The 26512-nt window shown below is 46.8% G+C and overlaps 9 protein-coding genes across 9 annotated transcripts; 5 read left to right on the top strand and 4 right to left on the bottom strand.

Annotated features, from left to right (window-relative positions):
* Positions 1-894: 894 nt before the first annotated feature.
* N7484_005334 (uncharacterized protein) lies at positions 895-1338 on the top strand (the record flags this gene model as incomplete). Its single annotated transcript, XM_057115754.1, has 1 exon — positions 895-1338. The coding sequence occupies one exon, from the start codon at positions 895-897 to the stop codon at positions 1336-1338; it is 444 nt and encodes a 147-aa protein (XP_056975894.1).
* A 2308-nt stretch (positions 1339-3646) lies between these two features.
* Positions 3647-4164, bottom strand: N7484_005335 (uncharacterized protein; the record flags this gene model as incomplete). The annotated part of the gene is given in 3 exon segments (XM_057115755.1): positions 3647-3867; positions 3879-3946; positions 3977-4164. The coding sequence occupies 3 exon segments, from the start codon at positions 4162-4164 to the stop codon at positions 3647-3649; spliced, it is 477 nt and encodes a 158-aa protein (XP_056975895.1).
* A 36-nt stretch (positions 4165-4200) lies between these two features.
* Positions 4201-4566, bottom strand: N7484_005336 (uncharacterized protein; the record flags this gene model as incomplete). Its single annotated transcript, XM_057115756.1, has 3 exons — positions 4201-4401; positions 4428-4455; positions 4541-4566. The coding sequence occupies 3 exons, from the start codon at positions 4564-4566 to the stop codon at positions 4201-4203; spliced, it is 255 nt and encodes an 84-aa protein (XP_056975896.1).
* Positions 4567-7430: 2864 nt separating this feature from the next.
* Positions 7431-7631, top strand: N7484_005337 (uncharacterized protein; the record flags this gene model as incomplete). Its single annotated transcript, XM_057115757.1, has 1 exon — positions 7431-7631. One exon carries the CDS (start codon positions 7431-7433, stop codon positions 7629-7631), a length of 201 nt encoding a protein of 66 aa, XP_056975897.1.
* Positions 7632-8284: 653 nt separating this feature from the next.
* On the top strand, positions 8285-8992 carry N7484_005338 (uncharacterized protein; the record flags this gene model as incomplete). The annotated part of the gene is made up of 2 exons (XM_057115758.1): positions 8285-8449; positions 8567-8992. The coding sequence occupies 2 exons, from the start codon at positions 8285-8287 to the stop codon at positions 8990-8992; spliced, it is 591 nt and encodes a 196-aa protein (XP_056975898.1).
* A 3755-nt stretch (positions 8993-12747) lies between these two features.
* On the bottom strand, positions 12748-13857 carry N7484_005339 (uncharacterized protein; the record flags this gene model as incomplete). The annotated part of the gene is made up of 3 exons (XM_057115759.1): positions 12748-13021; positions 13074-13447; positions 13489-13857. The coding sequence occupies 3 exons, from the start codon at positions 13855-13857 to the stop codon at positions 12748-12750; spliced, it is 1017 nt and encodes a 338-aa protein (XP_056975899.1).
* A 795-nt stretch (positions 13858-14652) lies between these two features.
* On the top strand, positions 14653-15351 carry N7484_005340 (ankyrin repeat domain-containing protein; the record flags this gene model as incomplete). The annotated part of the gene is made up of 1 exon (XM_057115760.1): positions 14653-15351. The coding sequence occupies one exon, from the start codon at positions 14653-14655 to the stop codon at positions 15349-15351; it is 699 nt and encodes a 232-aa protein (XP_056975900.1).
* Positions 15352-16505: 1154 nt separating this feature from the next.
* On the bottom strand, positions 16506-16766 carry N7484_005341 (uncharacterized protein; the record flags this gene model as incomplete). Its single annotated transcript, XM_057115761.1, has 1 exon — positions 16506-16766. The coding sequence occupies one exon, from the start codon at positions 16764-16766 to the stop codon at positions 16506-16508; it is 261 nt and encodes an 86-aa protein (XP_056975901.1).
* A 3944-nt stretch (positions 16767-20710) lies between these two features.
* N7484_005342 (uncharacterized protein) lies at positions 20711-22951 on the top strand (the record flags this gene model as incomplete). The annotated part of the gene is made up of 1 exon (XM_057115762.1): positions 20711-22951. One exon carries the CDS (start codon positions 20711-20713, stop codon positions 22949-22951), a length of 2241 nt encoding a protein of 746 aa, XP_056975902.1.
* Positions 22952-26512: the final 3561 nt, after the last annotated feature.

The following is a 26512-nucleotide window of genomic DNA, read 5'->3' on the forward strand; positions in this document are numbered from 1 at the left end:
GAATAGTAGGTGAAGATTTGCCCATCTAGCTACTCTATGATGAGCTATGTTTTGATCCCATATAGCAGCTAGAATTCATTATAGCGACGAAGTAAATTATTACGGCGTTTTCGGAGTTACTCTCGCTTGACACGACTTAGAGTTTGAGCCATTAGTAGGTTAGATAGAGTAATTTACAGATACTATTGACGCCGGGCGTCGCTCTCTTTATATATGATGGATGGGGTGACCGCAGAAAAGGCCTACTCAACGATCGCCACAGGGTTATGAAGTTTGCTTGGTTATATTCTACGACCGCCGAAATACAAGGTTGGCTCCGTCCAAAAAGGCATATGGAGCACCGGCATACTCGAGTCATTAGCAAAATTTAAAGCATCACTTTCTAAGATTTTCACTATCTTTAGCTCGCTTCCTTATAAAACTCAGTATGCTCAGAATCCAGATCCGAAACCTGTATTAACTTTCAATTTCTCAAGTCCTATACAAACAGACCACTTACTAGGATGCTATTCCCACATGCCTATTCTCAGACCACCAACGAAAGCATGTGTGCCAATATTATTTATACCCCCACAGATCCTTTGCCCAATCATTCTTGCTGACACATATACGAAGATCTCTAGTATGCAACGCTCCCGTATGAGGAGCTCCACCCCATATAACGCATCCGTCGACACCCGCCAGCCGACAGTTATCATTATCGATATCACTTAAGACATCACGTTACCTAAAGATGCATCGAAATCTACCCCCTGGCCTATATTTAAGCCGTACTTTACATCGATCAGAATAGACTCAACGCCCTCAGATGTCAATTCACAGCTTTTAAGTGCTTCGCTTGAATACTTCAAGAGCTTAATAGAGGTAAAGGCCCCAGAAGAAGACACTTCTACCATGGCCTTACCAGATGTTAAAGTCACAGGTATACCTCATAAGGCAGGCAGTGATTATGGCGATGGTGTTACTGATCTTTCAAGCCATGTCACTGCAACTATTAGCTTTGCATCGTGGCCATTAGTTACTGTTAACAAGGGCCCCTCTTTCGCAGTCGCAACGGTAAATGCCAATGAAAAAGCCGCGGAGACCTTACCAACCCCAACGTCTCGCGACACTTCCAGGCTCTCTTCGGCTGACTTAGAGCATACAAGCAGCGGAGCTCCTACCCGCTACAAGGAACCAACGGAAGCCAAGAACGGTATAGATTTCAGTAACTCCACCATCCAACGTTCGCCATGGCACACCAGACTCTCCCACGGGGCTAACGGTGGCAAAACACTTATAACAACTGAATATGGATGGCCGACGCTGCCAAGTACATACACGGAGACAGGAAATTAGACCCCAAGTCCGTCAAGCACTACGAGAACCCCGGTCCCTAGACCGCATGGCGCCATCATGGATGGGACCGAGTTTTCAAGACGGCTTTCCCAACGGGGTGTAGCATTAGTACTTAGAAGTGTAGCTGGGGGAACTCTGGTTTTCATCTACATGGTTTTTTCGCACCAACTCATTCTTCGGTTACTCCACAGAAGCGAGCAGGGATCAACACGTCGTAGGCCATTATCGATAGATGATCCATTTATCAGGGAGATCCCCACAGTCTCTTCTAATATTGCTAGTATTTCACATTTTTCCGCTGACTCTTAAGATATACGCTATATTGACTATCAAGACTTAGTAAAAAGGTATGTATATCGCTTTAAACCGCTAGATAGATTTGTTTTGGCTTATCGCATGATCAATGAGCAAGTCGGGAGTCACAATATAAAACAAAGCATTGTACTATTTCATGATGTAGCTCTATTTTAGCATATTTAGAGCAAGTACATCTTTATTATCGCCTCATTCACATCAATATTGGATTTGCGGGATTATACTCTATTCATGTATCAGAAAAGTAAGTTCGTCCGATTTCTGAGTGATCATATTCTGAAGTGCGAATTAGACATTACGATGCATCAAAACCTTGAGGAATTAGTGAATTACTGTATGCTTGCAATCCACTCATAAAACATGTTTCGGCTATTATGATCCCGGGCCATGATATTTAAGAATCCTGCCACTAACTGCTTCTCAAGCACCAGCGCCGCCTATCGTCTATCTACATCCAAACCATCAAACCCTGCCATTCAGATAGACCATACCTTTGTTTAAGTTTTCAGAGCCCGCAGTGATATTATCCAGAAGAAAGTCCCCGGAGAATCAACTTCTCGGGCCAGATGAATTACCCATCCGCATCTTGGTTGTTCTCTTCTTGGTACTATACAACAAGCCCGGCTCGCCTTCCAACACTCTTGGAGATGATACCAAGCCGCCACTCCTACCAGGTCGTATAATAGTTAGCAAGTCCAGCCCTCGCCACCTTCGCTCTTCGGATCACAGGATAGCTCAGCAAGATCTACGATGGAAACTACTTACCCGACAACAATTCGCCCAAAAGCAGAGAGACGTGGAACGAAAGGGCTTGATCTCACCAAATGAGAAACCGGCAGACATGGCCCCCATCTAGACCAGACTTAGGTGTTTAAAGAAGAGAAACGGGTCTAAGTTGAAACGAGCGTGCCAACTCCTGCACTGTGGCTCGCGCCATCTCTCCCGCATGCTGCTGAGTGTAGATCCGCCCTTACAGAAGCTAGGGACTAACCCAAACATCCAGTCACCGATCACATTGAAGGCGCCAGCGGCCTTCGCAGAGCAAAAGAATTCTTTAGGAGCCATTACGCTTCGATGGCTCGCTAGAAAACTTTCTGAAGAGTCTACCGGGCGAACGACGATGGAGTTTTAGACACTAGTGACTCTGGTAGCGCAACACTATGCTGCTTCAAATGCATAATCTCCTCTTCTTGTTTTCAAGACGTGAGCCTAGGAGGATCATATGTCTCCCCGCTCGTAGTAAAGTACACGATCGAGCTAATTTATGCTCGGTTACAATGCTCAGCGGATTCCCCATGGGACCTTAGAAATAGAGATTCTCTATTAGCTTATTAGTAAAGAATCGGGTAGCTTAGTTTTCAAACCATGATCTTAGGGCTTTATTAAATAGATGCGTTCGCTACCTAATCTAAGACCATGTAGTCTATATGTACCAAGTGCTCCCTGTGTCTATAGTATGTGTATTAAGACTTCTCTTATAAATACCGAAGGATATAGTAACCAACTTCATTACGGACAAGTCGGAGAAGCCTTAACATAAAATCACCTTATATATATTCATTACACTACGCCTACCAGAACGACCTCAAATTGTCTACGCCACACGCTAAACGCTAACATCCATTATCTATGGCATCATTCTGCTAGGAGTTTTCGCCTTTTGTTCTTCCAACCACCTCATTGCCCTTTACATCGGGGTTTCTCCGTCAATCTATTTCCTCTTCCTAGGGGGGCCATCTACATTAAACTCCGCATAGAGCTCTAAAGCAGGAAACTTTAGGTAGTGGGTATAAATCTCGTCTAGACTAATATAACGACCAGTCATTCCAGGGAGGACATCGGAGTCAGTCCCAGGAGCGACGTCGAAAACGAAGACCCCGAAGTTATGTTATGTGAGCCCTTCGCCAAATTTAGATATGAAACGCTGATCGATCGGCAAATTCAAAGTCTCTCTATTCTGCCCAATCTTGATATGCATGATATATCCAAATAGTTATAAGCTACCCGCCGAGGCTGGAATCAGGGGAGTAAATAAGTCAACTATAGGGGCAGATGAATACATCGACAAGTCGCTAGGGGCTTCTGCGGTTATATAGGGCGCCGTTGGGGCGGTCGGATCATGAGGGTATCCTTCGGCGGTGTTGGTGCGATCGTCCCATACCGCGCTATCTGCTTCGACACCGCGATGCCCTAACGTACCGCTCCCGTCACTATCTATGAGGTACCTAAAGAACGCTTTAAAGACCCATCGGCGGAGGAATGCTGCCAACACACGCGTCGCTGGTTCAGGCTACTATAGCGACTCGGCTAATAGGGGGCGAACCAATCTGCCTGCCGCGTATCGGCAAAGGGCTTTCCGCATCTCTTAGCAGCATCAATTTCCTGCGAGGGATCCTCTGGGTAGTCACAAGGTACTAGACGCGGAAGCTCGATCGCGGGGGACGATTGCGTCATACTACCGGGCGGTTGAAATCCCCTGGCTCTCAGGATACCACAGAAATGCCGCCACATGGCTGATTGGTGGAGTGGAAAAGCTTAATCCGTGTCTTAGTCCGGCGTATGCTCATTGTTAAGGCTCTTAAGACATTTTCGGCGCTGATGATCAGTCAACTCAAACCCATACTGGAAACTGAACCGCCAGAACTCTAGGAGATCTGCCCGTAGACGTTCCTTCCTCAGCGTTATCGGGATAGTAGTGTCGAAGATACTGTACACCCCGGTGTTAATGGTGAACTTCTCGTCGCGCGGCTAGATGAAAAGTCGCTTCATCACACTTTACGCCACTTTAAGGTAGAGGCGATCCTTGAAAAATGTTTTTAGCGTTGGTACTAGATAATCGATTGCTTTCAGTCGTTCCTAGATGTCCTTTCGATAATCCTCTTCAAACTCTGCAAAGAGCGTCCCCTCATCCATTTGGAGTTACAAGAACTATAAGTCATTTGCGGAGAGCTTTGGCGCACGGGCTTGGATCAAACCAACAGTAACCCCGTCTATCAGAGGTAGCAGATCAGTCCTTCCCCCGACCAGTGTCAGGAATGTCTAGAAAATCAGGTCCCAGTAGCAGATCATTAGCTACATGCGGCATCCATATTAGTCAGGATCTACCCATTCACGAAAGGATGACCAAATATTAACGCACCTCATCGCAGTACATGGCGGTCACTTTATATAGCAGTCCAATCCACATACCTTCCCAAAGTCCCCAGATGACCAGCAAGGAATTTAGCTTTCGATGGAGGGCCGCATTCTTAAAGAAACGTCGCAGGTATCCACCTTTTTTGCTACCCGCCACGGCCTGCAATATAACCCACCAGTTATTAGCAGCCAATCGGTCCTCGGGCCCATCCAGGTACCCTTCGTAGTAGTTGATTCGCTCATATATCAACCCATCGGGTGGTCGGTTATCGTTTAGGTATCTTTCTTTCAAAGATTAGACGAACTTTCTCTATAACACGTCTCTATCAAGATCTTGACCCTCTAAGGCGGTATCAGAAATGTCAGCTTCCGTCGCATCGAAGAGAGCCTATAGGGTAGAGCTTATAGGCAAGAACTCAAAGGAGAATCAACTTACCTTCATCGTCAGTCACAAAAACATCCACAATCCACCACTGGTCTTCAGGATCGAGCTTTTTTCGAGCCGCAGCGATCAGATTCTCGTGATCCAATGCACGAAGTCAGTAGTCCAGGTCTACATTCAAGCTAGGCATAATCCCGTTGCCGTAGCGCGGACTCACACGACGCTCCCAGTCAGCCCGGGGCACAATCACGGGCACATGGCTGTCTCCCACGAGCCGCCGACAGCCTTGGATTTTCAGCGTTCTCTCTAGGCGCTAGACATTATCACGGTTATCCATCCATGCGCGGAACCCTTTTTCAAACGTCAGGTGTGAGAGGTGCACCCTGGCAGATAACTGGAAGTGACTTTGATGGTACGAGAATAACTTGCGCTCCAGATCTGCCAATTCCGCTTGTCTTGTAGGCGCCATGGTAGCTCAGATTGGTCCTTTGAAGTGCATAAATCTGCAACCAAGATCTAGACATGGAGGATTGTCGCGAGGCAACTTTATATCAAGTCTAGGTCTGATCTCTAACATGGACAATTGAGGCGACAAATATGTCCTCATGAATGTATGGCTCCAATTACGCCTCGCTATACTCTTGGACCGCGAAAGTGCGCCGCCTACTTATTGAGGTCAACGGGTCGGCATATGTGCCTAGCTCAAGAAGTGAGCACTTGAGTTTGGGCAAACATTTCAGCCCTGCATCACAAAGCTCAACATAAGATTCAGACCCTGTACTATTGTCGCAAATAATGACACTCAAGGACAGGAGAGATACATAGTGAGGCTTTCTGTACAAATTCACAAGACATCATCCTCGGGACATCAACTGCCTTCTTCTTACTTAACATGACGCCCTCTACACGGAATATCAGGGCTTGGAAATTCTTGACTCATCTCACTTGAATGTCTTTTACACCACTGCCTTAATTCGACTTCTCGTGCAGTCATTATGAAGCTCCCCGGGGGAAGCAGATTAGACCAGATGATCTCAGCGATCGCATTGTCTCTATCGGTGGCGGTTCTTATCTATCTGTCTTTTGTCTTTGTCGGTTGCTCCTCACCGTCTGCTCCAAAAGGCTTGTACTTTATGAAAGTGGGATACTCTTGCACTCTGCATTGCATGAATCACTGGCTAAACACGAAGTAGATCGACCTTACCGACTTTCTATGATTCGACCATTTGGTCATCCGCGACTCTCCCGTTATCCCCAATATCCACCCCCTAGATATCAACGAAGTAGCTAGAGGGAGCTTCGCTGACGTAGTGTCCAGCGTAAATGCTGGCGCGGCTGAGATATCCACGGCCACGTTAGCTGCTTAAGGCGCGATTTATGCTCAATTGACCGAGTTGAAATCACATCTGTTTTAGTACTATTATGTTGGGCTCTGGGGCTACTGTAAATCACGCGATGGCTCTAAGGTCGTTTGCTCTGAGCCTCGCACGTCTTTCTCTTTTGATCTGTCCGCCGTGCTTAACTCTACGCCCGTCGAAATCGACAAAGTCCTGCCAAAGGTCGATTAAAAAGCCATCTCGGGCTATCGACAGCTTTCGCACGGCATTATCGGCCTTTACGTTTCTGGATTTATCACCACCATCTTGGTCGTGATCCTTGGGGCTCGGAGGACCTTTTTGGCTCGGGGCAGCAAACTCCTTACCCTATTTTGCATAGTAAGTGATACCGAAATCGCTCTTATGACACGTCTCTGATATGAGTAGGTTTCGGCATTGCTGATCGCGGTCGCCACGGTCGGAGTCACTGTCATGTACGGTCTTTTCACTGCGGGAATCAAAACAAGCTTGCACCCATTTGGCGTCCGGGCTGGATTGGGAGGACAGATGTTCACGGCAATATGGCTAGCGGTATCTTTCTCTGTTGGCGCCTTCATCATATGGCTACTCCAGGCTTTCTGTTGTTGTATTTAGTTGCCGCGCTGGTGTAGTTTCGCCGGTTGCCAACGCAAATTGTGGATCTCAAACCCATGTCGTGGCCCGTTGGTGCGATTTTGGGGGAGAGTTGATTTGACTGCTATGAAGTTTTGAGATACCAATGCCTTGATATTTAGATTCTCAACTAATTTATATCCTCGTGCTTTGATCTCCGCATTCACTTCGTGCCAAGCTTTGACCATTCCACAGGTCGCGAGAAAAGATAGTGGATTGAACAGTACAAATTGACACGAAACAAGAAAGAATTCCAGGCTGTAACCTCAACCATGTCTGCTAGTTCTTTTCAGGCGCGAGTCGATTTGGTCTTTGTTGTCTCCGATGGCATGTCTGCCAAGCGGGGCGGCATTTGGACTGTTGTACAGCCTCTTTATGGGTTTCAAAACGTCCCGAGCGGAGAAGACGAGATCAACCGGGCACAGCTCTTCGCAAGTGGCTTGCGCTTCGCATGCCTGTTCAATCAAGCCTGAGTTTGTTCTGAAGCTGCCACAAGATTCGGTGGACGGAGTAGGCTGAATGATCGCCATCTGATTTATAGATGCTTCGTAGTTCGATAGACGTCTGTTCCGTGAGGTCTTGCAGTAATTTGAAAAAGGCATAGCAATCACGATAGTACGCATTCTGTGCCCGCTGTCGACCAAGTTCACGAACAATGTGCTCGTTCCCGCTCATTCTTGTACGCGGCGGAACTTGCAAAGAATTGAAGATGTGTACACGCTACCTCGGCACTGTGAGATTGACAAATAGCCCCAACTGGCTCTGGCAGTTAAGTAAAAAGTCGATCAATTGATGAAGACTGGTAATAAAAAGTCGATCAATTCATGGAGACTGGGAGACTGGTGAGCTGGGAAAAAATCCCAGAGACTCGAGACTGGTGATTCGAGACTTGGTTCAACTGGTGATCAAGTAGCCTTGAGGGCCTCACTTTTTAGTGCCCGTTTGAGTGATGTCGGAAATTTCACCTCTCCGTTTTGGAACCATTTTCTGGTGATTAACAGAATTTGCAAAAATTCTTTCACAGACATACGGGTTATCAATATGCTCCGCTCGTTTGTCTATAAATCCAGAGACGCACCCAAGAATACTATACTACTTAGCAAACTCTGTCAGTTTCAGCTTCGCAATGAATGCGATCAACCCCCAAGACCTACCCGACCGCGTGCTCGGTGCCATCATCAGCGGTTTCGGGATCTCTTATTTCTTTGTTTTTCTCCTGCAGTTTCTCCTATTCCACTTCCCCTCGTCCCAAGAGGCCATTCCAGAAGCTCTCGCGGTGATTGCGTTTGGTGTGGGTGTCATGCTTTGGTACCTAGGTGTCTTCTTCCATTAGGCTTTCCGCACAGTCCACGAAAGATCCACTGAACAACAGCTTAGACTACAAGCTGGAGTCCTATTCTTGATCTAGACAGCGGCAATTCCGACCATTATCTTCCTTTTCCCAGCTCAGCCGTGGCTACAGCTTGGATATACATCGGCTTTGGCTGTCATCGCGATTGGAAGCCTACCTCAAAAGCTCCTATGTGATGTCAACAACCAGAAATCTCTAGACACATCTTCCATTCATCTAGCATCGGTGATCATGTTGTCTTTGACGCCGACAATTCATGCCCTGGCCGAGCCAGTAACCGGCGCTTCGCCATTGGCGATTGCTTTTGGTCGAATGGTCATCATCGGTTCACTGTCTTTCGCGTTTTACTTTCTTCAGCCACTGGAGCGCATCGGCCTTGCCAGGATATGGCAGCTCAGTTTCCACGGGATGCACATGATGTTGACGTTCAGCCTCGTGGCGTATTCCAAGGCAGTGATGCAAGCCGCAGTTGCTCGCATGTAATGATCTGTATGCTTTGGACGGACCTTCTCGAATGTACGAAATGGTCCCTTGCGCCAATCTTCTTTTCTCTCAGGATTTTGCTTGCGAGCGCAGGAGATGATGAGCGCTGCGATATCCGGGGAGGTTGCTTACGGCTGTATCTACATCCAGTCTCTCTGGTCATAAATTGAACTTGAATCTGTCACATTGTCTGCCTCATCTTTTAGACTTGGTGAATTGGATGAGTCAGTACTTACGTTCCTCCTTAAGACATATACATGGTCGAAATGTGATTTTGTCTGGTAAATCCGCGTTGCCTGCTTGATATATAGATAACACGTTCTCGTGAGTTGTCCCGAAACAATAAGCAAAATATTCGGTTTTTTCTTCACCCCTACAGAGAAAAAATCAGTATCTCATGCACTAGTACTATAATGCAAGTCCTTATACTAGACTTGTGCTGGGCAACTGTACAGGGGGCTTATAGTGCCCCTCGAAAGCAAGTCTGCAGATTCCAAAAGACAAAATGATCATCGCTCGTGTATGAGTCCCTCGCCTCAATAGAAGATTTTGCTCCTTTTTTGGTAAACTATGTGTTCATCGGTCAATAAGCCTGGTCCTGAACAGTATCACGTCTTCATGCGCGTCTAAACTCTCCAGCACAAATGCATTCCCAATGCTCGTTGAAAGCCCGTTCTGTCTACAAGATCTTTGAAGATAAGTCTTTGTCACCTCAGAATATGAGCCATTGGGATGTCAGGACTTGTTTCCATTCGACGAGATTTTTGAAGTCTTCGCTGTGACGCTGCGAGTCAGCAAATGTAGGGCCCTGATACAACCTTGGGTCACAAATCTGATAGCGGCGTTTTTTAGGTGCCAGTTATTCTGTACATCCAATGTCAATATGCGGCGGAAAACTTGTGGAGACAAGAAAAACTCTCTAGGGTTCGAACGACAACTTCCTGCAACCATCATGAATGAGAATGTATGGCCATTGTTCAGATACATAAAGGCTCTCCCTCGCTAGGGAAATATCAAGATTTGTATCGTCCGAAACCGTGACCATGATTTCCAAGCAGATTGCCCCATCAGTCTTGATGGCCGTGATTTTGCTGCTCAGCCTGATCAGGTTGTTTCTGTTGTATCGCTTTGGATCCAAATGGTCCGCCTACAAAGCTGACTATGCCCTGGGTACGACATCCTGCATTCTATTTGCTATACTATCAGGCCTCTTCTGGAGCAAACAATATCCAGCGTGGAGTCAAATACTGCTTTGGCTTTCAACCATCTTTCCCCCGCTTCAAGTAGTAGGTCTCGCAACATCTTTTGAGATTCAATTCGTGCTAAGGGATTACAGTCTCTTCGGATCAACTATCAGCAGCGCCGTTTTGAAGAGACACCGCGAATGCTTCTAGTCGCAGCCCGAGCTCTTGTCATACTATCTAGCATCACCAAACTGGCAATTGCGCTCATCGGACACTCTATTCTAGACTCTGTATATCAAGGTGGACTTTTCATTCTCTGTGCCGACTATTTTGGAGTCGCGATATGGTATTGGTGGCTCCTTGGGCACGAACCTGAAGGCCAGATGACGTTCAGACGGGTTTCATGCTATATGTCGATCATGACTGTCATACTGCTGGTCATTGCGATTACCGGCATTCAATGGGTATCATGGGTAGTGGCACTTGAGGTACCTTCGCCCAAACCTTTCAGAAAGCCGTTAGGATGCTGACAAGAGACAGGCTCAACTGATTATCATCTACATCTGGGCATCGTTTGAAAGATTAGTCGTGTGAGCGGCACTGCTGCATGACTCATTTATTGGAGATTGAGGTCCAATGGGGCTGAAGCTTAGGTCAAAGCTCTTGTCCTGACCAGTGTTTCCTTTCAGTCTTCCGCAGGTGTTACTCCTAATTCGAACAAGTCTCCAGGCATGGCTTTCATGTATTGCTAGATTCATTATTCATTGATCATAGTGTTTAGCCATTCTGACTGACTGTGTAGTATCCTATCAGGCCAATCCGCTTGGCGTCCTCGTAAATGCTAGCAGTATACGTGGTAGAAATGAAAAATCTCCCCGTTTGACAACCTTTATTTTCGTACGTCTGAGAAGCTTCCAAACCTGCTTCCAAGAGCGTTTCGAAATGGATTGGGCGTCCATAGCTATTAATCGAACGATGCACGATGAATCGCAAAGTTTCTTTTGATTGACGATGTTCTTAGGTTTCTTGACAAGCTACATTGATTGAAGGACACGTTCTCGCTGAGTCTGGAGTCCTGTTTTATTGAATTTCTGCTGGAGAGGAAACTCTTGCACTTAAGGCGACGCACATGACAAAAGGTATACAGTATCCAGCATTCTCAACTTAACATCCTGTCTTCCTCCTCAATTCGTCCCGTGTTATCGGTAACTAGGCACGTCGGTGTGGTTTTGGACGTAGTCTTCGCATCCAGCTCAGCCTCAGAGCCTCCTGGCTGGGAGTTCTTTCTTTGGATTGATTTCTTTTAGTGGGCTGCTTTCGGTCGAGGTCCGGCTGTCCCACTAGGAGTGAGAATTGTGGCCCATGGGTTTGGCTCGGAATCCGCATTCGAATGGTCATTTTGGCTGCATCGCGGATTTTAAGGCGTCGGGAAACGCCGGAAGTGTCCTGTCTATTATGGCGAGAGAGGCTCTTTTGGCCTGAAAAGTTGGAAGTATCTCCCAGAAGCAGTGCTTGCTCGGGGTCATTTCTGACAAATTTGCGGTTGGACGAGCGAGTTCTTTGAGCCATTTCTGGGATTTCTGGGAGAACAGAGACTGTGATGTGTGAAAGAGGTGCTGGACTCCCACTATTTATATCCCAAATCAAGACTGAACAGGCAGTAGTTCAAGACACAGTATTAGAATCAAAAGTTGTTCATTCACATCCATATGACCCGCAAGAAATCCCCTTCTTGATGGGCCGGATACTGACAGAGAAGGAAGCAAGGGGATACGACCAGCTAGATCATATTCCTGCGTTTCTTTGCCTCACTATGATGGTCTCAAGTGTGAAGAAACATTGATACGGGCGCTACGCTATCTTGACAGTAGCTTTGACTTTTATGCGTCTGATAAATGATGCCGACATTGCACAGCAGATGGTTTCCCAGATAAACAACTCATAAGATTTCAACACATTTTCGGCCAAACTTGCAATGCTCGCGATGCTTCTTGGGTTGAATGAAAAAGCAGACACCTCCAAACACAGTTGGCTTGCAAAACTAATTGGATGCTAAATTATTTCGGATTCCTATGGTAGATACGCCATGAAGAATGGGACCGCCTTTACTTGAGTTGCCTAATTACAGCGGACGGCTCTTCGAGTGAGTGCGATCCAATTGCTGGTCTCTAGATAGCGGCATTGTGTGCCTCCAGTATGAGTATATCAAACCGGACACATGATGACTAAATGCAACAGCCACAAGCGAAAGAAAACGAGAAAGTAGTGTCGAGTAGCCCCTGCCATACTTGTGTGTACCAGCCCACTCTTTCCGCTCGGTTGACATTCACAGATGACTGACTCGGTCTTGTCATCGACCCTGCACTCATTCGTCTGCAGCCGCGCCCTGAAGAAGATTCTTTAGTACGACCTGGCTACTGTACGGCTGGTGCACACCGAAGCTATGCGAAGAATAGATTTATTTCATTATTGATGCAACTTTCAGACTTACAAATGCCATCTTGATATTGAGCTGTAAACTTGCATATAGATGAGAGAATAACGCGATGGTTTTATCAGTGCTCATTGTAGTCAGTTGCGGTGAATCTGTTGCAAGCGTCTAGACCGACGAAGGGACCCAGACACACGAGAGCCGCGGGGCTGATAAGATTGTCTTGCCAGTCTGGCTGGCCGACGCCGTTCGACACTTTGAAGCGAAGGCCCGGGCAGTATTTCAATATCCCTCGTTGTATCCGCAGCTGAAGCTGAACAGCTGATGCCTGCAGTGGCATCGTTGACAGCTCTTTCAGTGTCTGCAGAAGCCCTGTGGGGGCGGATGAGCGCATCCACAGCCCCCTCGTTGCGACTTTGCGCTATTAGCATGTCAACTAGGCAAAATTGGGAATGCTGTCACTCACCAGACACAGCACGATATCTCGAATCCTGCATCCCGCTTGGCCAGCCACTCCTCTGTACAGGCTAGGTGTGATAAAGCCCTACACTCTGTGCAGCGCAAAACCGCGCTCTCATTTGCATGGTCTTCGTCATCGCCCAGGCAGAACATGCAGTAAACATCAGAAACCTCCTCGCTCCGGCTGATGGAGTGCAAGTGTATGCCTTGCAGACCAGCACGGATGTTGGTGATGCATGACAGGATAGCTGGCTGAGCTGGTGAGACGCACCAAGGGACACTGTTTGCTCGCAGCGTTGCAGCCGTCACATAAGATCCCATACTCCGCGGTAGCCTGGTGATGGTAGATGGGGAGGAGTCGCTGTTCTCGTCTGAACTTGGCTGTCGAGCATTGTCAGACTCTGCAAGCTGGGAATTGGTACTTTGGCGTTGAGGTGAGCGCGAATGTTGTGATTGAGCAGAACTTTCAGGGTCATGGTCTGCCTGCGCTTGATTTCGGACGGCTGCTTCGTACCACTGCTGGCCAAGTCTGTTGGCTTGTCGGTCCCGATGCTGTCGTGTGCAGAGAAAGTATTTCGCAATATCGCAAAGCACAGATTGTAAGTAGAAATTTCAAATGGAAAACTACCGAGTCGGGCCAACTTTTGACGACCCTGCTTGATGTCTTGTGTCTTGATCAAGTTTTTACTAGGCGCACCGCTTCTAGTGATACCGCAACAAGATTTGCTTTCTCCACGAGAAGCAGCTCCCATTTCACAAGCCTCCAACAGGCCCCAGAATGAAGTAGACATTAGGTAGTCGATGATTGGCACAGAGAGTAATAACAGAAGTGATGAAACGATTACAAACACCCCAGGAGGTAATATAGCCGTCGACCTTGAAGCCTTATATACCCCTCCGGAACCAGCGCTATGTCTGTATATCAGACACATAGCGCATACTTGCCTTGTGCCATCGAATAGCATATCAAATCAACATTCCGTCGAGAAGCAGGCTACTGACTGTTTCTGGAATTATTACACAGCCGGAAGCATATTCTCGTGGTCATAGCATCAGGAATCTCCACGATCAATCAATCGTGGTTTTGGTAATCAGGCACTAGAGTGGAAATTCAATTAGCACCAGCACGATGGTCATACAGAGGGAATGGCTCGCGGAAGATATAACCCTGCTTCCGGGGCCGTAGTCTTAGATCCTAGATTATGTCACATCTGGTACCCGGAGCACAGAAGTGGATCCTGGGAGCAGATTGATGCCTTTTCCAACAAATTTTCTTTTTCAGTCCCAAGATATGCCACAATTCTGGCTACCAGATCTATCTTCATCATCATCATCATTCTTGTGAGGTAGCATCAGTGAATTCTCATACATACTAACGCTCTAGAAAAAATGCTGAGAAGCAGTTCTCATTGTCTGCATCTGCCAATGCGGCATGTTTGCTCGAGAATACAGTCACAGGATACGAATCCAGGAGTCACGAAGTCTATACTGATCTAGGTCGATGATCTTGCTAGCATATATAAACAACTCCCAAGGCCTGTACATCACGTTCATCGACCTAAATTACAGGCCCTTTTATTTAATTCATGCCGTCCATCTTGACCAGCGTCATGCCACAGCCTTCATCTGATCATGGCTCCGTACTGGTTCAACAAAGACTACAATCCCAAACGCCTGATGCGCTCACGAGTTACCTCTGCAGGTGCACTACGGATATCAACAAGATGCATAGAAGACACACGCCCTTGATGCTTGCCGTTCAAGCGGGAGATCACAAAGCTGTCGATCTCCTATTAGAGTATGATGATCTTCAGGCTTCTATATGCAATGCTTATGGTCAGACTGCTCTATCGATGGCCATCACGCAGGGCAGTATCTCAATCGTACAGCAGCTGCTCCGCCGAGGAGATATTAAGTTCTACAGCCAAGATCCAAAAGTCCAGCAGCCACTCCTGGTGGCTCTAGAATACCAACAGCATGAGATTTTGAAAATGCTATTACGGGATCCTCGGGCCAAGATCAATAGGAAGAATCACCGCGGCCAAACAATCCTGCATCTGGCTGTGATCTACGGAGACCTTCGCGCCGTTGCAAGCCTTGCGAGAGAGGAGCTGATTGATGTCAATTGTCCCGATCATCAGGGGGAGACGCCCCTCACGCTGGCTGCGAAGCTCCATGCCTGCGATCAGCCCAACAACGTCAAGATTCACAAGTGTCTACTCACGCGGTCCAAAGTCAGGGTAGATCGAGATCAAGGGGTCATTCTATCCTTTCACATGCCGTGAATATATTCGATACCGAGCTGATCCAGTCTCTCGGCTTCTTTGATATATAACTTTATTCCCAACTATCAGGTTTCTATTGCATTCACAGGACATATCGTAAGCAGCATATGCCAAAAAAAACTCGCTGTTAATATTAATGCTATAAGGTGACGAATTTCTAGAGCTAGCTTGTAAGTCCGGTCAAGGTCGTCTGCCCCAGCCTGGAATGAAATTCCATGGCTCGTGGTCCACGATGTAACGTTAGCAGTGAGTCTTGCGCCACATGGTTGTTCTAGAAAGTGATCGACGCCTTTCCAGGGTACAATCTGGCATCTGATTGGCCAGGCACGGTGGGGTCTGTGAGTCATAATGGGCACCTCGGGATTCTCCGCATTAAAAGCAATGCCTTAGCAGGTGCCTAACCAACCAAGATTGTTGGAAACAGGAGCCCAGACGGGTCCGCAGTACAAGTTTGAATTGCAGGAGCAGGGCCCGCAGATCAGCCAAAGTCCTGCCGGGGTACTTACAAGGGTACTTGCAGAGGTACTCGTGAACCCTCAGGTTTGACCCTGCCACGAGCGTCGATCGCACAGAAATGAGCAAGAGAATATTTTGCTATGTCCGTAGTGATTGATTGACCACCTAATCGAGAATTTGCCAGTGGCCAAGGCAATCGTCCTGAGTAGGGTGCATAACTAAGATGAGGGGTGGAAAGTGGGACGGCGAGATCGAAATGATCGGCCGGTACCTTGAACCTTAAATAGCACGTGGGCTGCGATGCCGGTCCAAGAACGGCGCCGTTCCACACCGGAGACCAATTGGGCAATGACCACGATAATTTGGATTTGTAAGAGGCAGCATGTAGTCAGCGATAGAGAGCAGTGCTGTAAAACGTGGGAGAATACCGACTGAGAACCGACTGAGATGTCAGATCTCCTTACAATGTTCTGATCCTGATGGGAATCAATGAGGCGCTCGCCCGCTCCTTCCCCCTCTGATATAGCCATCTTCTGATCAGGCCGCATTCACAGCTCTTAGTCGGTCGTGAATTTTTTTTTAGCCACGTAAGGTCTTGATTTTGGCTAAGTTCGTAGCTTGGAATGCATAGGCAACGCTAGATACCCGCACGGCGCCTAGGGAGGATGCCTGAAATTTCTAACGTTTCTCTAATAAAGTCAGCTGGCCATATCATTGCCATCAAGAATCTTGAAACTCTTTTGCGACGCATCGCAGCAAGCATGTCGCACACAGATCGTCCTTGCGGAGCCGCTCTCCTTCACCCCCGGTCTCAAGGTCCAGTCATTTCGAGCATCCTGCTTGATACTACCCATTAAGATCTCACTTTCTGATGAAAACAAGGACAACGTGCGCTGCTGAGGCTCTATGATCAATTCACGACGATAACTGCAATGGTACTCAATACTATACATGGCCATTGCGTTTAGCCCTCTTTGGATGCTACATTATAATACATTTATCGCATCTTGCAATGCAACGCAGTTTCAATGCCACAGCGATCATATCCATGGTTTCTATTTCATCAAGTTTTGGTACCCAGTGACCAATGTAACCCACCGCAGGAATTGGTCAGTCTAGATGATCGGTCTAATGGAACCAAGGGCTGGTTCCCCCTGGCAACATAGAGCCAACCACGGATCCATGGGAGGTGCGTCTTCTAGCCAAAGATTCCCTGAAAACTTTTCCAATGCCCTCCAAAATCAGTGGCCATCCCAATGAATCTGCGCAGGCGGTTTCTATGAAGAGACGTAGCCGACTTGACATAAAAGGCGCGAGATTTCTAGCCTAGAAAAAACCAGGACTTCCCTCCTCACACTTCCGTGTGTCATAGTTTCCATCTCTTGTCTACAGGCTTGAGGGTCTCCATGGCCAAGTCTCCGCAGTAAAAGCTCTGCGTTATTAAACATGCTTCGCAGGATAGGTCTGCGTTATCAATATTCCTTGTAGGAGGGCGCTGCGAGAATAAGTCAACCCCGTAGGATAGGTCTGCGTCATTAATAAGCCTCGTAGGAGGGCGCTGCGAGAACAAGTTCACCCCGCAGGATAGGTCTGCGTTATCAATAAGCCTCGTAGGGGGGTGCTTCGAGAATAAGACTACCCCGCAGGATAGGTCTGCGTTATCAATAAGCCTCGTAGGGGGGCGCTGCGTTACTAAGTGAACTCCGTAGGGGGACGCTGTGATGATAATCGAGACCCGTAGGAGACCGCTGCGTTAATAAGTTCTCTGCAGGAGACCGCTGCATCACCAAGTTCTCCGTAGGGGACCGCTACGATACCAAGGTGCTCCGTAGTACTGACTCTGCGTCATTAAATTGTGCTCCGCAGGGAGAAGCTGCGAAACCAAGGAACTCTAGCAAAGCGCAGGCACCTCTACGTGGTGCTAGGGACCAGTATTCATTACTCACTCTGTAATTGAAGAAGCCAAGACCTGCACATATATTGATAGATACGTTGTGTATGCCTAGGCCACAGGCGAGGAGACTGATAGTAGGGCCGCGAGAGCGCATGGGTCCTGTTTGTACCCCAAGATACTATAGAGTACGAATAAATCATGAATCTTGCTATTACCGAATTCGCCATGCATAGTAGTATCATGTCCAGAACCTGATATCACAGGATATATACACACACGTATAAGCTTGTCTGTCGGCTCGGCCAACGACCACTAGAACGGCAAGAAAGCATTATTCTTGTCTGTCTCACAGCTTAGGAATATTGAGATGACCGTGGAGCTGGGGTTGATGGTGACAGCGTAAATGCGGTGGTCAATGCTCTATGGTGGCAACCAGCCTGCTTTGGTGAATAGTTGACCAGCGTTGGTAAACAATCCAGCCTATTTTCATAAACAGTTGACTAAGCGTGCGTAAATAGTTAAGCGGCTTTGGTAAATAGTTAAGCTTACTTTGATAAATAGTTGACTGAGCGTGCGTAAACAGTTGAGCCTGTTTTCATTAATAGTTGAATGGCCATTCGTGAATAGTTGACTAAGCGTCCATAAACAGTTGAATGGCCATTTATAAACAATTAACTAAGCGTCCGTAAACAGTTGACCTAGTGTTGGTGAACAGTCGAGCCTGCTTTGAACAATAGTGACCAGCTCTGAAAATAATTTGTGGATGGTAACAGTGTCAACGCGTCGATGAGTAGACTGTAAATACAGAGTGAGGACGCGTTAACAAACGAAAGGTGAGTCGCTTAATAGGCGGTGTGTCACCCCTCGCGCACATTTTCGTCCGATGCAGAGAAGACCCCACCTATATCACTGTATTTTTTTCTCATAGGCCAATAGCCGTTGTCAAGTCCTCATTGACTGGAAGTAGAGTCGTGGCATACGGCTGGTAATTACCAGGAAGAAAGCTAGATCATCATCATTAATTCGGAAGTCTCTACACTAAGAACCTAGTTGGAGATCAGCTTGAGCTTCTCGTTATATATATAGCCGCACGTCTCCCAATGAATACTGTAGTGGCCTCATAAAAACATGACCAATAAAGTCTATACCGGTCTCTTCTGAGTACGACTGTGATACATCATGAAACAAATCGGATTTAAGTTAATTCAAGGTCAATTACGTATGATACAAACATAAAGCTAATGCTTAGTAACTCCAACGGTCACGAAGGGAAAGTCCATATTACATCAATTACTGCGCATGAGCCTTAGATGGACAAAACTTGACACTGTACACGTACGTTGTGTATGTCTACATTGTAAGCTTCCCCTACCCTACACACTGACAAGGCTACCATATTACGAACATCGAACAGCATGATATACTGCAATTGTCTCACTGACAGCAGTCATCGGTCTACGGGAAGGATATATTATAGAGGTGACCAGGGTAACTACGCAGGCGGTAAAAAAAGCAGCGTGCAGGACGAAAGCAAAATGAGCCCTGCATCATCAGCCTGGAGTTTGTCCAGTATGATGAGCACTTTGGTCCCGCTTCTGACTTAGCACTCTTCTTGAAACTAAATAAAAGCATCTGGGAACACTACGAAAGAGCCTCACAGTCGCTCTTCGTCAGTCTACAGCTACGTGGGGCACGAAATGCGCCTAAGTAGGCACGTCAAGACCTTATAGGGATCATGCGTTGCGTTCAGCTACACAGCGACGCAAAGCTGCTTGTCTGATGAGATGTATGGCTGTGAAATTATATGCCCAAAGCTAAGAGGTGTATCAAATGAGGTAGCCGGAGAAGCGTCGTGTTATGGCGGCAACGTCGGCAATCAAGACAGTAGTATTCTCAATATCAGCAGAGCTTGCCGAGCTTCGAAAGGGGTCAAGCGAGCGAGCTAGAGAGGGCCTTGAGTAAGTCACCATTAAATCAATCGTAGCAATGGAGATATACGCGATGGCACAGATGTCACAGGGACTCGACAGGACGATGCAACGTAGAGAGATAACGAGCTTGCATCTCGCACCACACCATCCTGGCGCAACACTCACTCATGTACCTGAATGACAAGCAACTGAGCTAGGTACCAAGCACCAATGCGCAAGAGTTCTTTGTTCTGCCATTGGCAGTTGGACGTAGGGTTCCGAAAGGAATAAAGGAATGCGAATAAAGGCCTTATTCATATTCGCACTCCGCGAATATGAATATATGAATCTTTTATTCACGCGAATAAACGCATTATTCATATTCGCATTCATACTATTCATATAACGCATTTTATCCGGAATAATACTTTGTCCGGTACGGTGGTTATCGTATTACCGAAATACGCTTAGAGGTCGATTTCATATTGCCATCACTTCATCGGCGATGCTGGACAGCGGCATATTACTTGCAGGCATATGTTGAAATGTGAACCCGCCTGTATAGGCTTTTTAGAAGCCTGCTATTCCGTAGGCAAGTAACTCAAGCTGTTTTCCCTACTAGCGAGTGCTGACATTGGAAACGTGAACACCGGCCAAAGAGATCCTTAGAGTTTATATATATCTACATACCCAGCTTTATTTCATCTTGGGTCAAATTATTGAATAGACCTTCTCGGCCCCGCTATATACCTTCAATCCATTGTAAGCTCTGTCTATACAATGAACTCGATAAATGACACGTAAAAACGCGTTTGCCGCACGACGCCGAGCTCTTGGTAGCCCTAACTACATTTTGTTTACATTCAAACCAATCAAGATCGCGTCGCTGGAAGCTGAGAAGAGACCTATCAATTTTCCACATCAAGAAGGGAATAAAAAGCGCGAGCTTGATTGAGTTCGTCTGGATCATCCTCAAATCCCTTGCCAGCCGGCTCTTTATTGTTTGTTCTACCGGAGGACAGCCAATCCAGGTAGCTCAAGGTATGTTATACATTACTCCTGATACCTCCCTGAGATAGTGACCCCAAGAAACAGTAGCATGGCTTCGATAATTCATCCGATCTTGCGGAGGACTCGCGGCCTTCCACGCCGGGACTATAATGCTCTACACAATGGCCTCGTTTCCTCGTCTTCGGAGCAATCCGAGGAATCGATCGGTGAAATAGAAAGTCCTTTCTCTCCCGAGCCCTCCCTACCTGTGCACACCGACGCAACGCCTCAGTCAAAACGGTCTTACTCTTTAGTGAGCTCTTCACCCTCCCCACTTGATCCCGCATTTTTGGAGAGTAGCGGAGATACGGCGAGTCCGCTCCCGTCAAAAAGACGAAAGACCAAGTCGTATTCCAGTTGGGCCGTCGAGCACTTTTGGACCACAGATCTCGATAGCACTTGGTGTCGGCGGGATGGCCCGCCAAAGAAAGATCGACTGCTGGTGTGCAAGCACTGCAACTGGTCCTCCAGGGATTCGGCGCGCTATGGTTCCACATCAAATTTGGTGGTGCACCTCCAAACCAAGCATCATATCAAGTCTGGGGCCGGCTCCATTTTCTTACCCGCGGCCGAAGGAAACATCGACCAATTCTTGGAGACGCCAAGAAGGAAGGCTGGCGTTGAAGAGATGCTAATTCGATGGGTCATTCAAACAAGGCAGCCCTTTACAATAGTGGAGCACCCGGCGTTCAAGGCACTTATTGAAGCAACGGGGGCTTCTTTGCCCATCAAGACCGCTGATACTCTGATCAACCGAATTAAGGAGGAATTTCACTCACATAGGGCTTACGTGAAAGACGAATTGAAGAGGAGCAGCCGGACACTTGCATTGTCTCTTGACGTGTGGACCTCGGAAAATCAGATTCCAATCATGGGTATCATCGGTCACTGGATATCCCCCGAATTTGAAAAGCGAGACGAACTCCTTGAGTTCACCGAAATTAACGGACCGCATTCTGGAGAGAACCTAGCGGAGGTGGTCCTAAAGATGCTCGACGAACTAGACATCGCGCCCAAGCTCCTGACTATCACCGGGGACAATGCAGGCAATAATGGAACACTCTGTGATAGCCTGCATGACCAGCTCCTTAAGAACTATGACAATGATGATGACCGCTTTCGCATCAGACCTCTCATGCGGTTTCGTGGACGGCAGAGCTTTATTCCATGCCTTGCCCACATCCTCAACCTGATTTGCAAAGATGTGTTGGCCTCTTTAAAGGCTGGCTCGGCTCGGGAAGCAAAGGCGATACTAGACGACATGGCGATCCATACTAGTCCAGCGTTCAAGTCCCTTCATAGCACAAAAGGAGCAATCATGAAAATCAGGCTTCTGACACTATGGATTGCTCGAAGCCCACAACGCCGCCAAAATTGGAAAGAAATATCCCCGAGCAAACAAGTCAGTTATGATGTTGACACCCGATGGAATTCAACGTATATCATGATTCAAGATGCCCTACGGCTGCAAACTGAGCTGGGGCAATTCGTGCGAATACATCCAGAGGTTCAGGCCCTCCAGCTTACCGATGGCGACTGGTCGACACTTCAGCAAGTAGCGAAGATTCTCAAGCCGTTCTGGGACCATACAAACTCTGTTTCAAAGACATGCCCGACGATTGTGGAAAGTCTTCCGATTTACTGGAGCTTGGACGATCTGTTAAATGACGTTCAAAACGCGGAGGGGGATTTTGAAGACGTGAGCAATGAAATTCGCAATGCGGTGGAGAGAGGCATTCAGAAGATGAACAAGTTCGCTAGAAAAATGGACGACAACCTTCTTTACTATGTGGCTTCCGTGTTAGATCCACGCATCAAGTCATCTTTGATTGTGTCTCAAATGAGCGAGCAAGATTCGGCCCTTATCGTTTCTCAAGTGCGGGAATTTTTAAAGAAAGAATACCCTCCAGAGCCATTCGTCTCCCGTGAAGCTAACCATACACGTCCACCGGGGATGTCGGAAACTATGTGGAGAACTCTGTGCAAAGTCCAACCATCCAAAGAGGCTTCTTTGTCGGATGTTGATAAGTATTTGGATTCTCCGCCGGTCAACTGGTCCCACCATATGATTGGTGATGCGGACGCAGAATGGGTCCTAAAGTGGTGGAAGGCGAACGCGTTTAATTTTCCACTCATGGCAAAAGCCGCTCGCGATTATTTGTCTATCCCTTCGGCAGAGGTTGGGGTTGAACGCGAGTTCAGCAATGCTCGAAATATCTTCGGCCTCCGAAGACATCGCCTGAACGCGGAGACTATGCGATGGTTGATGTTGTTGAGAGAAAAGTCTTAGAATCAAATTTCATCTTTGTTATGTATGCATGTCATTTTCAATGCTTCGGAATGAAGATTAGCCTGTAATTCACCATGGAATAGAGTGTACGCGTTGGTGATGTACAGTACTCGAACGTAATGAAACGAAAGGTAAGGTAAGGTATTTTACTATATGTATAAATATGAATTATTCATATATTCATGAATATTGCGAATATGAATAAGCTCTTTATTCATATTCATATTATTCAATTCATATTATTCATATTCACAAAAATTCGTGAATATTCATGAATAATCATATTCCTTTCGGAACCCTAAGTGGAGCTTTTGTGCAGCAACCTATCACCCGATTTACATCAACAAACGACGCACATCGGCAATTATTGCGCTATTTTCAATAATTACACTAACAGATATCAAAGTTCTCCACGGAGCGGATTATTGCGCTCCTTAGTGAGATGAAAATTCTGATTTGAACAAAGACTTAGATTAACCGGGAAGAGCTAGAGTAAGGAGCTATAAAATACCGGAGTGTATAATGCGGAGCCGCTTAACTTATCGCTTAATGTTTTAATGTGCGACGCCCTAGGGGGCAGTTGAGTCCGCCTCTTCCCTCTAGATAGGTAACACTTGAGTTTTTAGTATTAAGTTGGCCCCATTCCTGCCCCAAATACGCAGGATCCATCTATGCCTAGGTACGGACTATGACCGAGAAGCGGAGAAGGGCTGTGACCGGAGCTCCTTTTCGGTATTGAGGTATTTTCCTAGCCCCTAGCCCCACTCGTAGTCCCTGGGCATGAGTGGAGCTTTTGTGCAGCAACTAATCCATGTAATGACAAGGACCTCGGGAAGTCATGGGACTGAGTCAGCACAAAGAGGTGTAAGCATTTGATGCCTGAGGCACCAGTCAGCTCGCGTCACGAGGATAAATATCTAGGCGCATTTCCTCGTTGGGTTCCGTGCCAGTGTCAAACAGCGGGGACTCCCTGGTATGCTGGCTTAGATTTCATATCATTCAATCATTTGCTGAAAATCACTTCTGACAAAGTTGGAGGCAGAACAGCGATTACAACCTAACACTCTATTTCGCCTTCTCGATCGCTGCCATTACTCCTTGTCTCAAGCGATCAAAGTTGAGACGGATGCGACCCTGACCACTCAGGGTGATGCGACCAACCCAGTGAATCGACCTTTCCACATGTGCAGACCCAGCTGTGCAATTGTCCGAAAAGCCCCCAAAAAAATGGCCCTCACAAATCTGCCAATCGAACTTTTGAACAAAATCTGCAGCTATTTGGAACAATCCGAATGGGCCGCACTCAGATTATCTTCTCGCTCGCTTTACGCAAAGTCCCTGGATGCATATGCAGATCGCTACTTCAAAAGCATTTGCTTCATTGCCACTGCTGAAGGCATTCGAGAACTAGAGGAGCTGGCAAAGAACGATACCTTTTCAACATGTGTTCGGCAGTTATGGATGATTCCGACCGTCTTTGAAGGTCGACACGATCTGGAACTTGAAAGATTTAAGTTTGAAGGTTCTGGGTATTCAAAGCGATCCAATCCCCTTGATCGGTATGAGGATGAGCTGCGAGCTTGTTATGCAATATATCAAACCATCAAAGCCGATAACCAAGCTCTTCTTGAGTCAAGCACCTTTAGCGCTAGGCTTCACGCATGCTTCAATTCCTTCAGAAACTTAGATTCCGTTGGACTAAAGCATTACGCGACAAGCTATTTACTCGATCCAAGGCAAACGGAATTTCGATGCCTGGGATTGCGAAATCTAAGAGGTCAAGTTGACTATGTGTTTAAGCCCTCCAACTTAAATCGTCTCCAATGGCACTTTCCAGCGAATATCAACTCACTGGCCTTATCGAGGATGTTGCAAGGTTTTACTGAATCCAACCAAAAAATCAGAGCCTTAAACACATGTGGTGCTAATTTCTGCGGCTCAACTTCGCCTTATCATTTTCTCACACAAGAGCATTATACTTCTCTCCTTCAAAAGCTTAAAAACCTGGAACATCTTCATATGTGCATCTGCTACAACGAGAAAGAGCTGAGTCACACTTCAACTTCAACTTTACCTTCAACCTCAACCTCAACAACGTATATTGATCTTCTGATTTGCGTTGCACCCAGACTTGAAAGTCTCTATTTCTCCCAATGGGATCGGCTTAAACGCGATATAAGTGATTCTTATTTTTTGGGACTCGCTCAACACATCAATTTTACCCGACTGAAAGAGCTTCACCTTCACTGGATTCAGATCGGACCTGAGTCTTTCAAATTATTCATGAGCACCGCCAAGGAGACTCTGAAGACTCTCACACTCGATTTGGTATATTTGAAAGAACACCTGTCAATAAATCCCGAGTCTACTGGTTGGAAGCACATTTGGGAATTTCTTGGAGAAGAGCTATCACTACAAAGCTTTTCCATGGCAAACATTGGCTATGTCGGACATAAGGTGATGATGCAAGGGCCCGGAGACTCGGTCGAACCGACAAGCTCCGTTCGATTTAGTGCAGAAATGAGCAGCATTCCCTTCACTAAATGGATCAGGCAGCTCAAGCCGATTTCAACTGAACCGGACTTAAGAGTAAGAAGATATCCAGGTTTGTATCCCCCTAAGCCCCAGACGTCGTGGAAATCATTTTCTAATAAACAACTGCTAGACATGTTCATGGGGTTGCAGCGCCAGTTTCCCCGTTATGACTCCTGTGTGAGGCGGTCCGTGAGGCGGCCCTAATCTCTTAGATCGTTACCCTAGAGCGCTATGCCCAGATTAATCTTCCATTTACCATAGGTGTATCGACGTATTTAGGTAGCTTTCACAAAAAAGATCCCGATGATTGCATCAACGTGAAGGTGGGGCTGGGACTGAACATCAATCACAGTCGGGAAATATTAAAAGGTCATTGCCACGCCAGTGAAGAATATCAGATCGATTACACTGGCAGCTCATGGTTAGATGAATAAATCACATAATTGCGTATTATGGGAATGCATAGCGAAAGTCTCTGCTAGACATCACTAGAGAAAGCACCCTTTTCAAGTTGAAGCACATGAGTGTTCTGGCCAGCCCAGCCCAGAAACAACGAATGGAAATACTCACTCGAACCTTCCAAGCGCTTCAACCTAATTCTAATGCGGCTATTAGAACCTGTAAGAATGCTTAAGACAAATGAGAAAATCTGAATTTGGAGAAACTTATATAATGATGGAATTGATGGCTCGCTGCTCTCAATGGCCTCTAGATGTCTTGATACATGATACTACTAGCCAAACAAATCATCATTGAGACATGTACTAGTTCACTATGTAATGCCCCCACACTGGCAAACTCAAATTGATTTGATCTGACGAATATCATGGTACTACATAGTATCTACCTAGGTACTACCACCACTAGAAGTAGTTCCATTTCGTCCTGAAGGGATACATGTAGTAGCAGCTTGAGAGAAACTCGTCCAAGATATGATCACCGTACAATCTAAGCAGACTTGGTTCTGTATTTCCCGTCAAAGCAACCAGACAAATGGCAAGGATGATAATAAACCCATCGCGTGAA

The sequence above is a fragment of the Penicillium longicatenatum genome (genome assembly GCF_028827895.1).
Source record: "Penicillium longicatenatum strain IBT 33135 chromosome Unknown contig_2_segment0_segment0, whole genome shotgun sequence".
Classification (NCBI taxonomy): Eukaryota; Fungi; Ascomycota; class Eurotiomycetes; order Eurotiales; family Aspergillaceae; genus Penicillium; species Penicillium longicatenatum.